General features: G+C 32.1%; 2 protein-coding genes across 2 annotated transcripts; both read right to left on the bottom strand.

Annotated features, from left to right (window-relative positions):
• Positions 1–112: 112 nt before the first annotated feature.
• Positions 113–1606, bottom strand: LOC112521877 (capsanthin/capsorubin synthase, chromoplastic-like). Its single transcript, XM_025130872.1, has one exon. The coding sequence runs from the start codon at positions 1604–1606 to the stop codon at positions 113–115; it is 1494 nt and encodes a 497-aa protein (XP_024986640.1).
• A 5620-nt stretch (positions 1607–7226) lies between these two features.
• Positions 7227–11005, bottom strand: LOC112520979 (vesicle-associated membrane protein 714-like). The gene is made up of 4 exons (XM_025129599.1): positions 10789–11005; positions 9669–9859; positions 7900–8063; positions 7227–7317 (listed from the first exon to the last, which is right to left on the bottom strand). The coding sequence occupies exons 1-4, from the start codon at positions 11003–11005 to the stop codon at positions 7227–7229; spliced, it is 663 nt and encodes a 220-aa protein (XP_024985367.1).
• Between the last annotated feature and the right edge of the window lie 4186 nt (positions 11006–15191).

Raw genomic sequence — 15191 nt, 5'->3', positions numbered from 1 at the left:
ATCCGAACCAACAGAAACTTGCAGGTTTCGTAATTTACTCTACAAACAGAGATCAAAGAAAACAAAAGACCCAACTGAAACAAATTTCATCTGCATAGATATTGGTCCAGAATCAAAGGGATTCAACTACAAGATTAGCCATCATCTTGACTAAAGGAACAGGACACTTGGTAACAATGTCAAGTTTTGATGAACTTGATGAATGCCCAAATAATGACAAGCCCAGCACACCAAGTTCCACAAGTGACAATTTTGATGACAAGAATCCATGCCAATATTCAGGATTCAATTTAAAGAAAGCATCAAAAAAGCTTCTGGTCCCTTTCAAATCAAGTTTCAAAAGGGTCTCCATCCCAAATGTGTAAAACTCCCTTGTTAATTTCTTCTCAGTTGGCCACAATCCATTCCACACTCTATGATAAAGTGGTTGCCCTCTGATCATGCGAGTCGAACCAAGGCACTCGACGATGGATTCGGCCAAGATTGGGGCCAGGGCTAAAGTACGAGCCACCATGTAGCCTGTCGATGGGTGAGCCAGTCCAGCAGTTCCACCAATCCCCATCACGGATTGAGGAATCCGTGGCAATGGCCCACCCATGGGGATCACACATTTCTCATTCTCGATAACTCTCTTTACTCTAATACCCATATGCCTTAACCTTGCCACCATTCTTGATTTGATCTCCCCGTAAGATAAAGCCGGCCGGCTGACCAACGAAGTCTCTTCTAAAAAGACCAAATTCGAATCAAACGGCATAGCGTATAAGAAAGTCGGGAGTCTAGAGTTGTTAACGCGTAGCAAAGGCTCGTTTCCGAGGTGGGAATCTCTCCAGTCCATGAGTAGAATCTTATCTAGATCAAATGGGTGTTCATCAACTTCTGCTAGAATTCCATGAGCAATTTGGTAACCATGGTTTCTAGGCTTATCATACTCAACAAAAGAACTTGCAAAACCACTTGCATCCACAATCAAACTTGCCTTAAATTCATTGCCATCATCACAAACAATTGAAGACTCAAATTCTTGATGATCCACTTTCCAAACTTTAGCTTTATGGAATTTAACTCCATTGGAGACACACCCACCAAGCAACTTCATCTTCAACATCTTTCGACTAATTCGACCATAAGGCTGATCAAGATACTTAGTGTTATGATCATCGATATGAACAGAAGCCATAGGCCAAGTTTTATCGAAACAATCGTCAAGATCCAAGGCTGATAAGTCATCAACCCAAGACCCGTAATTATTAGGCCACATAGAAAGTGGGTCCGGGTCAACACAACAAACCCGGATCCCATTTCTTGCAACTCGTTCAGCAAGACAAAGCCCGGCTGGACCAGCACCGATTACGACGACATCGAACCGGGATGTGGATGATGGGTCGAGCCAATTGATGTCAAACTTTATGGGTTCCCGTTTGTTTTCTGGGATCAAATCAAGAAAGCTGCCAAACTTGCTGTTTAGGACTCTGTGAGTAAGATGCTTGTGGGGTTTTCGGGAGAAGAAAGGAGTGGTTGTTAATGGCGGAAAAGAAGAAGAAGAAGGTGGTTTGTGGGAAATGGAAGTTAGAGGGGATGAAAATGGGGTGATGAGAGCTTCCATTGGAGGTAGGAGATGAGAGAGAAAGGGCCGACTGTTGTTGCAGAAGAGAGAGAGGGAGGTGGGAATGTTTATAAAGAAACATTAATATGGATCTTGTTAAAACACTAATAAGATGATGCTCTTTTAACCTTATTCGACCTTGGTTTTCTTAAATTCAAAAGATTTTGACATCATCTCAAGATTGTTGTTTTTCTTGTAAATCTGTATTCACGATTTTAAAATATATTTGTTCCCTCTCTAACCAATTCATCTTTATTAAATTAATTTTCATTATTTCGTTTACTATATAATAAGTTCCATGCAAATAATCTATATCTACGTTATATTATAAAGTATTTAACAAAAAAAATTAAAAATCATTTTTATGTATGAAGTATTGTTTATTGATGCATATTACTTAAAATTCAAAATTACAAATAAATTGTGCGTAAGTACAACTTATTAAAGGTTCATGTTTGAATTCATATAATTAACCGCAGATAAACATAATCAAATACAAGATAAACATTTCATTTTAAAAATAGAAAATAATCTAAAATATAATCAGGATAATCATTAAGTTCTAACAAAATACTTAATCATTATCTTTATAAAAAATTATATTATTAAATCAAAAATAAATATTAAATCTAATTAAATTATAATAAAAAATTGAATTAAAAAAATTACACAAAAAAATAATAACTTTTAACTAATATTGATATATTTATTTTCGAAATTTTATGATATTTTCAAATTTATATTTTATTCAAAAACAAAAATATTATATTTTTTTCTCAAAATCACAGAAAAACCGTATTAAAACATCTACAGAGACGAAATAAAACGAAACATTAAAATCGAGATATATCTCGCTGCATTGCGCAAATACCCTTTTAGTTATTTTATTATATACATAAATATGGTGTTTATTTTGTGCTATTCAAAAAATAAAGAAATATTACTAAATAATGTATGTGTTAATATAAGAAACAAAATTAAGTTAATAATGTATTATTTTACTTCTCATACTAAAATATGTGTATTTCACACCTTACATTAGTTTAAACTTTAAATATAGAAAATAAGATTGTCAATCTTTAAACATTGTTTGTCAATCATAAACTAGCTTATTTTTTGAGTTTTTATTTCTTCCCAAAAACACAGTTTGGATGCTAGCCGATAAGCTAGCATATTAAAGAAATACTTAAAGTAGAGTTTCAATAAGCTACATGAACTTTTTGTCACTATCTTTCCATTATACCCATAATTATTATTAAGAGTAAATTACAAAACATATTTATCGTCTCTGTTTTGCACAAATCATCCATGTGTATAAGGAAACTAAGACCTGATAAAGGTGATGTTTGATTGGTTTGAGCTTGACTCCAAAAGTCAAAAGTATTCGTAGATCCAAGTTCAAATCCAAGGAGGAAAAAAAATTATCTTGTGGCCACGGAGGTTCAAATGCGGTGAGTCCAGACTATCTGCAAAGCAGATGGTCGTCCTGGGATTAGTTGGCTCGCATAGCAGGTTGGATATTCAAGTTAATAATAATTAAAAAAAAACTTTTAACAACCAAAATATTCAATCCGTGTATCAAATAATTAAATCAAAACAGCCAAACCCATACATCAAAATTAAGATGGAAAACAAATTAAACCCTAACAAGAGCAGGAAATGATTAAATATCGGAGGCTGATTTCATAAGGTTGTGAACTTTGTTGATCGTAAAATCTCGGTAGTATCGTCTCTGGAATTCGTCCTGATGGAGGTAAGTAGGAGTGAGAAGGACATATCAGAAAAGAGGGAAAAGGGGTAGCAACAAAGTGATTGTTGTTGTTGTCAAAGAACATCGCCTCTTATCCCGTCACCGATCCCCTCCCCCCATCTCCAATGAAACCCCATTTCCTCCCAAAACAACTCCGTCGAGCAAACAACGGAAATCAACTCTGGTGAAAGTAAGAAGAAAATGGTAGATTAGGGTGGATTCACCTCTTATTGGTGGCGATGGAGAGGATCTGCAAAACTTGAAGGTAACCAAACCAGGGAAATCGATTGTAATCGAAGAACGTTGTGTTGGGGTAGATGAACAATAGGGTGGTCAATTGCTTAGATCGTGTATATCACTTTTCGAATCAGATATTTCGACCCTATAGCCTTCGGTTGCACAAAATTCTGAATATAGGATAATCCAAGAAGGAACGATCTAATTTCTTAGGCACGGAAAATAGATCATGTTACTCTAGGTTTTTTAATATCTCGGTCCTTAGATTCAAGAGCCAAAAACGAGTGTTATCTATAGAAATTAGATAAGACCAAACATTTTTATAAAAAAAAAACAAATGAAATACAATATAATTTGTGAAACTTAATTGTGATAAATATAATCATACTTGTCATTATAATTTTTCTATAATAATTCAAAAAATAATAATAACTCGATCTGAAATTACAGTGCAGCCGCTTTTGGGCTTCGATTTGCAAATTTGGCAGCCGGCGAAGTACCAACAAGGTTGATTAATTTTTAAACAATTGCATCAAATATTTTATTATAAATTAGAAGGTATTCATCTAAATATCTCGATTTTAATATTTTGTTTTATTTTATCTTCATCAATATTATAATATGATTTTATGTGATACTAAAAAAAATGATAATATTTTTATTTTTTGGATAAAGTATAAATTTGCAAGTATCATAAAATTTTGAAAAAAAAATGTATCATTTTAGTATAAAATTAAATATTTAAAAGTTTTTGTTTTTTGTGTAATTTCTTTAATGTAATTGTTTATTGTAATTTAATTTAAATTTAATAATGAAGTCACTTATTTCTGTTTTAATAATATAATTTTTTTATAAAAATAATAATTAGTATTTTGTTAGAATTCAATGATGATCTTAAATATATTTTAGATTTTTTATATTTAAAATGAGATATCTATTCAATATTTGATTATGTTTATCTACAATTAGTTACACAAATTCAAACATGGAGTTTTAACAAGTCATACATATATACAATTTACTTTTAATCTTCAATTTTAAATAATATACATTAATAAACAGTACTTAAAAATTATAAAAAATAGTTTTTAAATTTTTTTGTCAAATATTTTATAATATAATATAAATAAACCATTTATATTTACGAAATTAAAATATTGCATGACAAGACCACTTTTGACCAAATATCATTTCTTTTATAGTTATATCTATATAATTACCTAAAATTTATTCCTTTTTATAAAACTTTATTTATATAGCAAAAACATTGATTTGATAAAACGAAATAAGATGGTTGGAAACAACTAACAAGAACATCATACAAGCATCACGTACCTCCAATTAGGTCAGTAAACATGTATTTTTTTATAAACTTAATAATTTATATAAACTTATAAATCAGTATTATGTTATATCTGAAATTTTCTTGATTGTTTTTTTTTCCACACACAAAACAGTCAACATCTCACGTATGAAACAATAATAAAAACTAATATGTACACTTTTATGATTTATTAAATTTGTAAATGATTATGCATCGTAATTATATATATATGTGTGTATGTATGTATATAAACAAATTGTTAAAAAAATGTTTTTGACAATTAAACAAAAATTATGTATATTATGTACTATGCAATATATTGTTTCCATTACTATTATTATGTTATCCTCACCTAATCAAAATCATTTGATATGTTTGATCTAAATTGGTACCCACTAAATGTGTCGTTTGGTATTGACAAAGACCAATATAAATACAAATGATGTGAAATAATTGTTCTGAAAATACTTACAAATTATTAGATTACTATTTAAAAGAGTTTTTAAAAAGAAAACAGATGTTTCAACATATAAAGAGTAGAAATGGTCGAAGTCTAACTGATGACTTCTACACATCCACTTCAATAAATGTTAGACGGGCACAGATTGTCCCAAAATGTTGAGAGGGGGCTAAACAAGTACAAATTAATGTCAAGTCCCTAGAATAGTTGATCTTGACTCTGATACCATATAAGAATATGTAGAACCCATTAGATTACTCTCCAAAAGGTCATTTGAGAAGAGAGCTAGAGAAGGGGGCTTCCAACACGTATGTAAGAGAAATAATGCGAGTCTAGCTGATGTAGCACAATTGTATATATTAAAAAAATAAGCATATGACACTCGTTAAATATTCTAAACGTTTATCATCAATTCATCATTTATGAAGTGTCTAATACGTAGACAAGACTAAATAAAGGAGATTGAAGTAGGCAAGAAAAAACTTGTGGAACTACCTCGGGCTATATTGGGTCCGGTAATTGGGACCCACCCAGCAAATAAATAACTTCCTCCTGGACTTTGCACATGCAAATCGTTTTAAATAATGGAGGGGACGAACATGTCATCTCATTTTTTAATGTCCCCATATGACACTATTTATTTAAAAGCATGTCAAACTTTATATAAAATTGTGTTATAGATAAATTGAACTTAGATTATAGTATACTTAATTTGGTATTTGATTCTACTTATAGTAAAAGTTCAGTTAAGGGTCCGGTTCGATATCAATCTAGCCCAAACCATAACTTATCTTACTTTGATCAAATGAGGACATTTAGGTAACAAATTAGGCTTGAGAATAAAAGAATAAACCAAGTCAAATTCACGGTCCAGTTTACCCGGAACAACTAAATTGAAATAGCCATTTTTTCGAGGTGCATAAAGAAATTGCCGAGAATTCAATCAAATCCAATTTTCATGAGATGGCACACCTAATTATAAGGTTTGCAAATCAATCATACGGTGACATGTGAAATCCGGTCAAATTTCTACAAAAATTAAGGTATTTTATGAAATTCTTAGTCCTTATCTTTATGGGGAATCGGTTCGATTTTTCAGCTGAGTTGGGCCCACCATCCAACAAAAAGTGGGAGCAACCTTGATTGGAAATCAACCGTTATTTCTTTATAAACCTTGAAATTTTGGCTATTTCTTCAATCTTTTTGCAAAAAGTTAATAACCCAGAAGAAAAAAAATGCACGCCTAAGCAGAAAACTACTCAAAACCTATAAGATACCCTACAATTTTCTACATCTAAGGAACCATTTATCAAATACTTACCGGTCTAATTACCTTACCGGATATGAACATAACAAGGACCGAGAATCTTACCCACGCAAGAGTGAGTCAAGGATCCAGAGTCCTATCCGGTAAATGAATAATGACGTAAGCACTTACTGAGTTATAAGCACTTACCATCAATCCATTTTGATAGCCGAGAATGCTACCCCATAAGGATGAGGGTGGTGACTTTTCTATTAATCATTTGGTAAACAACCTCTAAATGGTAAATATTTATCTAGACAAAGTGGCAAATTGATCTATAAAATACTATTGTGAACATATTTATTTTTATATAATTTACAAAGAAACAAGGGTCATGTAGAACGTTTCCTAATAGCACATATTCAAACCGTCCACCAGAGAGTTTTTTACTGCTAAAATAACCTACTATAATTCAATTAGTTGGGGGAAGAAGATTAACTGAAGACCAGTATAAAAAGATGGTAAAAAAGCAGAAGCTCAGGGCTCCATTAACAAGTTATAAATCACGAGAGAGTCGTTCGTAGCATACCTCAAGAAAACCATTCAGTATCTGCAGGCTGATAAAGTGACCCCTCCGCAACAGATCGCGATAATTGTGTACAGGAATAGAAATGCCAAGAATGTCAGCAAAGCCCTGTCATGGATCATAATATTCGAAGTAAGCTTATAGACTAACTGGCTGTTTGGTTGGTTTTCCATTAGGTCCTATATGGATAAAGATATCTATGTGGATTAATTTGTCGTTATAGATTGCGAAAGTTTCTAATAGATGGAAATAGTGTGTTTTTAATTGGAAGAGACGGGTTTGGAAAAAAAAGTTGATTTTCTACATAAAGCTCCCCTCTAAAAGATTAATGAATAAGCCACTTTCTGTATTATCAAGCCACTACCAAACAGTCATGTATAGCTAACTGAATATGCTGTAAGTCTCAGTAAGCCCATTAAGCTGCTACAAACAAGCCCTGAGATTTGTCTATTTTATATTTTATAGGATCACTAGTTGGTAGTATCGTTTGATTTGTTTAATTTAACTTTAAAACTAGAAGGTTTTCACATTGTGCACTACATTATTTCCCAGCTAGACGCTATCAAATATTAAACCCCTTGTTTGGGCATTCTATCCAATCAACTTAGAAGTTCAAAAGTATTTTTCCCACATAATAAGTCATGTTATAAGAAATAGGTTATGCTAGTATTTGGGATTCAGTTTACTTACAGGAGTTCCATATTTTTCAACCAAAGAGCTGTTTGAAGTCTCTTCGATTGTTTCCTAAAATGGAAGGAACTATCTTGTATCGTAGAAGTTTTGTCGACAAGAAGCTCAATCCGCTCACCTCTATCTAATATCTTCTCAATGTTGTCCACCATAATGGTGCGTACCTGAAAGCAGGGATGAACAAATTAGAACATTAAAAGAATTCATAAATTTTAAACATCATCATTACCCTCATCAAATCAGAACATAAATTTTTGTGAACACAACTTACATACCCACTATCAAACTCGGGCAAATACAGAAATCAACTAGACCAAAAATGAATGAAACTAAAAGGCTTGTTCCACTCAGAGTAATGCCACTTTTGAGGCAACTTTAGTCGTACCAGAAGTCGCATTGGTCACCGTGGGTTGACCAAAAGTCGCACCACTTTTTTGCAGAGCTGAGCATATTCTATGAAATGACAACTCAAGCAGGCATATTTTTCAAATGATCTTTGGCTTGTGCATACTTTTTAAAGGACGAATCATTTAGTGGGAGTGACGGTTTTTAGTGCTTTTAAAGGTTTATAAGCTGCATATTCTTGGGGAGATCAATGAGAATTCGGCAGAGAACAAAGAGAGTAATCATTTGAAGATTGGATTTGTGTTGAGAATTCCAATCTAAATATATTTTCCTGGTTGAACATCTAAATCATTGTTTGGTTGTTAAAATTGACAGGGCCCATTGATTTGTGCAACCTAACTTTAAATTTCTAATCGAAATTAAGGATCCGTAATTGTTCTTAACTTTGATAAAGTAGAAATTAACACTTCCAATGACCACCAGATTATTTGGAATGTGTTATAGGTTTTCATAATCTAGCTTAAATGATTTGCGCCTCATCATTAGTTAGAATTGGTGTTTATCTCACTATTAATGCAATTAGTAGCTCAACTTTTATGTTTGTAGCTAGAGTCGTTTTAAATAATCAGAGACTTCTCATTGAGCTTCTCATGATAGTCTTTCATAAAAATAAACAAAGTGTACGATGCTCATCGACACGCTGGATTGATCGAGAGAATGTATTTGGGAAGTCAATGATACACAAGTTTGAACTATTATTAGATTATAATTCATTGTCGGGAGCTTTATTTTTATTATTTATAATCTTTAATTATTTGTATGCTTGGTTTAATATATCTCAATCCAAACAACCCCCCCCCCCCAAATGTAAGCGTAAAAGTCAAATCTCATTCACGACCAATTCCTTTAGATTCGACCCTGCTTGCCACTATTACAATTTAGGCTGTAATTTGAGATAATAGGAAATTATTATTTGTCGGGCTCGGCATACGTCAAAATTTTTGGCATACAATGATGGACCCTAATCATCCATCTACTTAACTATGTGACGTTCAGTTGACAATTGACAGTAACATTATCACGATAACAATGTACTTTAAAGTTAATCAAAGTATCCAATATATCAATAATTCACATAATTAAACTTTAAACATTTCATTGAAGTTCGATTTGCTAAATATATCGTTATGCAAGAAGTATAGGTATCCGTTGTTAAATTGTCATTTCGACATTCCACAAGCAGTGAATCATGACTTGTGGTAAGAATCAAATGATAAGATGGTTGGTTTGCTTAACCAATAATCTTATATCTTAGTCAACTTGCTTATATGCACATATGTTGTCCTAATGCAAGGAATCCTTCTTTTGATATGAACTACTGAAAGCAAAATAAGTTGATATTTCAGCCTGAAAATAAAACTTGCCTCACTAACTTCACCCCTAACACGTTTGAGCGTATCTGCACTGGAATTGCTCGAGAAAAACTCCATTTGCTGATGCAAGACCCTTGAGAATTCATCATTCATTCCATAAGCAGGAGCATATGGTGCCACTCTACCATAATTTTTCATGAACCTCATCTGAATGTCTTCCAAGTATGAAAATGGGATTCTTCCTGGATGAAATCACACATCAATACAGGTAGGAATCTGCTTATCTACTTGCCTTTCAACCTCAGAGCATTCAATTCAGGATAGACACTGTCAAGTTACTTAAGACAAGTGTGAAACACAAAGACTCTTTTAGGTATGAAGTTATGAAATTAATGATATATGAGAGGCAATACCATACCACTTCACTTTTGGGCACGACTTCTTGCAAGCCTGGTAATGAATTCAAACAGAAGTGATATCATTTTTTAATTCATCACTCTACGTGTATTTGCTTTGATCACTGATAAAGTTCAAAGACCCTTACAGTTTTATCATCTTATTCTTCCACAGTTCCCCCTCTCTTCGGACTTCAATCATTGACCATTAACGTTAAATGCTAACTTAATTGATATATATTTGTTTATTTCTCAAAATAAAATAGTATAACGTGAAGTTCATATTATTTTTTATTAAAATTACATATTACCATGGGACACTGAAGTCCGATTGAACCATAAAATCAAGTAATAACTCATATGTTGATGGCTGATCATGGCAACTGTTTGTCCTAGATGAAATCAACAACTGAAAATTCATCATTAAGTAATAGAAGATCATTCAAAGACATAATATAAATAAATCATATGCATTGCTTCATGTATCTTCTGTCATAAATCTATGGATGAATCAATCAAACAAGCTCGTTTAGTCTAAATAACCTAGAGTAAAGACATGTTTAGATGATAAAAACCTAAATTAGATAAACTAAAGCATGATCATATATAAGAGAAATCACTTAGAGCACAATGAGGGTGTGTATGTAGTCTTGCCTGCCTAATGTCCATACATGCTGCGACATAGATATATCTATGTGTGTGTGTGTATATATATATATATATATGTGTGTGTGTGTGTGTGTATGTGTAGAGAGAGACAGAGAAGGGAGACGGACTTCCTAATGTATCATTGGCCATACAGAGAAAGGTGAGAGAGTCGGATCTGAGAATATGGAAGATGTAGCCATCTTGAGAGAAGCAGAGCCTGGATCCCGCCTCTGCCGGCAACTTCTCGAGAATCCGGCGGACAATGGCCCCGGCGTTACCAGTCACGGCGCTGAACTCCGCCAACACCGTCGTACCCCTGGCCACCAGAGCGTACAGGATCGCCATAGGTCTTTGCCTATCTCCCTCTCTTTCCCTCGAAATTTCACGATTACGCATGATTTTGTATAATTAGTCCATATATTTACCTTTAATAAAATAATTATCCCATTCGTTATTGTATTTAAAGTAAATTACATTTTTGCCCTCCATGCTTTTTTGAATTCCTTGGTTATTGTTTCTCTACGATTTAACCATCATGAGGGTAAATAAAGTGTCTTAAAAGATTACGGTTTTAATTATTGTTATTTTTATTCTTATAGTTTATAATTTATTGTTGGTTTGGTTTATGTGTTTTATAATTTTTTGATGTTTTGGTCCCTTGTATTTGATGGTAGCGTTTTGTACCAGATATGATTGGACAGTACTTGACAGGATAAGAGGGTATAACTGGATGGGACAGGACTAGACAGAACATGTGTCTGTCTGGTGTTTGGTATGACTAGGGCTAGACAAGACCGCACTAGACAAGTTGCTCTAAAATTTATTTGATAATTTTATATATCATATAATATTTATAATTAACACGAATAAAGCAAATAATTAAATAATCTGATTTATAAACATTCTTACACAATTTTCATATACATAAATATATACTTATATAATAGTACAAAATTTGAATAATTTTATTTGATATAATTGATAGTAGTTTGAGAAAAACCCGATTCGTACAAAGGATAAATTTGTATCATTCGGCTTGGAAGATCCTTATCAATTGGCCGAAGGTGGTGTTGGTTATGGTGGAAGTGGAGAACGATACTAGTCATGGTGGAGATGGACGATGGCGGTCGGTGGTGATTGTAAAGGACATGAAGATGGTAGATTGTGATACTGGTAGCCGATGGTGGTGGTTATGGTTGAGGTTGGTGGTGGAGGTGGTGAGGTTGGTGGTGGAGGAAGAGGAGGTGGAGATGGCCAACGGTGGCTACCGACAATGAATGGCGATGGTGACCACTAAAACAAATATCATATTAGGATTATTTATCAAACGAATGTTGCTTTGTAATATTTTAGTTTCTCTCTCGTTTCTTGTCCCATCTTGTTCTATCAAAATCTATTTTTGTCCCACTTTATCCTAGTTTTTGTCCTTGTCTCATATTGCACCAAACATGAGACAGTGAGTTCTTGTACTGTCCAATTGATGCAGATCCAGATCCAGATTCATGAATGGAAGCTGAAGGTTTGATTCACATCAAGATATAGAAGATGGTTAGATTCAGGGTTTTAGTACTTGTTTTCGTATATGGTTCTTGTTGTTCTTGTGGGTTTTAAAATTAGTTGTTAGATTTTGATTTTGATTTTGAGGTTGTGAGTAGGATCAGGTTCCAGATCTTGTTTTCCGGGTTTGGAATTTAAATGTTCTTCTTAACAATGTTCTTGTTTTCATATCTTGTTGTGATGAATTTCTACAATATTGGTTGTGTTTTTGAGAAATATAAATGTGTCATCATTTTAGTGTGTTTTCTGATAAACCAAAAACCTTTAGTTAGGGTAAAAATCTGTTGAATATTTTAGGGTCATGATATGTTTTGGATTGAAGATGATCCCATATTACCGTTCATGTTTTTTTTTTTTTTTTTGTTCTTAAAATTTGTATGAATGATTTTAAAGTTAAAGATTGAGGTTTTGATTTTGAGTTATAAGGATTTGATTTTTTTTTTTAATATTTGTGTGAGTTCGACGGTGCGTTGGTGCTGTGACAATGGTTATGGATGGTCGCGGATGGTCTTCTTGATGAAGGAGGTAGGAGAAGAAGATGGACTAAAACGCCCCTCACGTGAGGGGCACGTGACAGGGTTAACATAGCCCAAACTAACGGAGTTAATGAGAAGGAATTACTTGGGCTCCAAAACAAAATTTGGACCAAGAGTGTATTTTACGAATTTGAGGAATGAATATAAAAAAGAAGGTATAAACGAGGGACCAATAATATAATGGGAAATTATATCAAATGACTGTCTCCCTCTCTAAATTGGTATTTTAACCATCTCTCTTGGTGTGACCCAAAATATCAGTACATTCACAATATCCAAGTTCACAAGTTAAAAGACAAAAAAAGTCAAATTCAACCAGTTTAACGTCGCAATTGCGGACCTGGCCATCACATTTGCATATCTGGTCATTGCAATTGTATATTTACGTTGAATTTCATTTTTATTTTTGGTCTTACTTGGATATTACGAAAGTAGTGACATTTGGATAAACCCGAAAATAAAATGGTTAAAAAAACCAATTTAAATAACTGAAATGGTAATTTAACTCAAATAATCTAATATAATTCATTCTATATTTAATTATAGCCTAATAATTTTTCAGATAATCCATTTCCAATCTTGTAATGGCACTATTTGCGAGTGTGCAAATTTAATGTAAATAATAATTGTAATATAACATTTTTAATTTCTAATTTACATAAATATTTAATAATATTCTTATATTTATTAATTGTTCTATAAATGTCTTGCTTAAGTTTCTTTTTCAGTCACGCATTTATTTATGATTTATTTTGTTTTAAATATGTTATTATATAAATAAATTTGAAATACAAAACAAAATTAAGAATATGTTATAAATTAATAGAAACAAAATATTGGGTCAGGATCAAGAAAAATTAAGACATACTCTTATAACATTCATCTATACCATATATATATATATATTACAAATAATTTGTAAGCAGTTTGTCCAGTATGCGTAGGTGGTGTATAATACGTACACGTGCATAAAATCAAAAAACATGTTTAATTACTTATATACATATTTGTATATGGTCCAAATAAATGCTTGCCAGAGTGTTACTCAATTTTTCATCTATTTGAGTTTTTCCATATATATTGATATGAAAAAACAGTAGAACGTTAAGAATTGGTGTTAAGGAAGTCAAATAATATATGAAAATTGGTATAGAAATGAGATTTGGTATTGGGTAGAAGAAAGTATTGTTAAACTACAAAAGTAGGCCTTGAACTTTTTATCATTTTCCATTTTGAATGCATTAATTTTGTATTTAAGAAAAGCAGTAGGATGTATGGTGGTCCAAGTCTTCAACTAACACAAGAGTGTCTCCAAGTCCAAGTCTTAGTTGCAGTATTTATTAATTGTTGTATTTAGATATGATAGAGATATGGTCAAGTAATTTCTTTGGTACATACCCACGTGTGCGCCTTGTTTTGACAATTAGAAACTATTTTTAGTGAATTAGTGCCACACGATGATTTTATTAAAATCAAACTAATTATTACCTATAACCTTCAAAACTACCGGTATTATTTTAAGTCAATCATTCATTGGGTTTTGACTTATATTGACAACCATTATATATATATGGTTGGGTTCACGTGAGATTAAGGGTTTTTCGTGAGATACGTAAGACCAATTTATATTCATTTATCAAATTTATAAGCTAATGATTTAATGGTTTAAAGTTGTATGGTAACAATTTTATGATTATTGAGAAGTCTTATGACAATTTTATGATTACTAGCTTTGTACCCCCGCAATACGGCGAGAGTCATGAATTTTAACGATTTTGAAGTTTCGGTTTTATAAGACAAGATTTAACGATGATATAGGTTACACTTGATCTTTACATTTTAATACAATTTGAATAAATAAGAGTTATGGTTCTAATTACAGACTATCGATGAAGAAAATTGTATGACAGTTTAAAATCMAATATATTAAAATTCAACATATTTAAACGACTCCACAAATGTGTTCGATTTACACCAAGAGCAAAGAACCMARAAACTTGAGTTTTAAGATAAACACTCAAAACCAATAAAGAAAACTACAAATTTGACAGATCATAAGTTATGAAAAGACCAAAAAAGATGGGTTTTAGAATGAAATTTCAACTGCTTACCCTCTTTCTTGTCCAGAAGCTCATATTAAGGTTGAATTAATACATGTATATATGTATTTCAAAAAAAAACCAATAACATATTATACAGTGCAATTTGGACAGCCTAATCCCAAAATGTATAGCATATATATAAATAAATAACTATAAAAGTATAAATCGTAAACATTAAAAATATTTTTTCACAGTATATATAATATATAATAATATAATTAAGTCAAAAGCTATTCAATATTAGACTCATTTCGAAGGTATTAACGAGACGACTATAATAGTGTAACTTGTTAAAATAAAAATGTATTTTTTAAACATGTTTTATTTGATATACGA

This window comes from Cynara cardunculus (genome assembly GCF_001531365.2).
Source record: "Cynara cardunculus var. scolymus isolate 2C chromosome LG 11, CcrdV1, whole genome shotgun sequence".
Classification (NCBI taxonomy): domain Eukaryota; kingdom Viridiplantae; phylum Streptophyta; class Magnoliopsida; order Asterales; family Asteraceae; genus Cynara; species Cynara cardunculus.
The sequence above is the reverse complement of the archived record's forward strand: the minus strand, read 5'-3'. Positions and strand labels throughout refer to the sequence as shown.

Bases quoted from the DNA above. Each gene is read 5' to 3' on its own strand.
- LOC112520979 (XM_025129599.1), bottom strand. From the start codon at position 11,005: ATGGCGATCCTGTACGCTCTGGTGGCCAGGGGTACGACGGTGTTGGCG. The intron at 9,860-10,788 runs GTCCGTCTCCCT...GATTTCATCCAG, and splicing joins GGCCAATGATACATTAGGAA to GAAGAATCCCATTTTCATAC. The intron at 7,318-7,899 runs GTAAGTAAACTG...GATCCATGACAG, and splicing joins TTGAAAAATATGGAACTCCT to GGCTTTGCTGACATTCTTGG.
- LOC112521877 (XM_025130872.1), bottom strand. From the start codon at position 1,606: ATGGAAGCTCTCATCACCCCATTTTCATCCCCTCTAACTTCCATTTCC.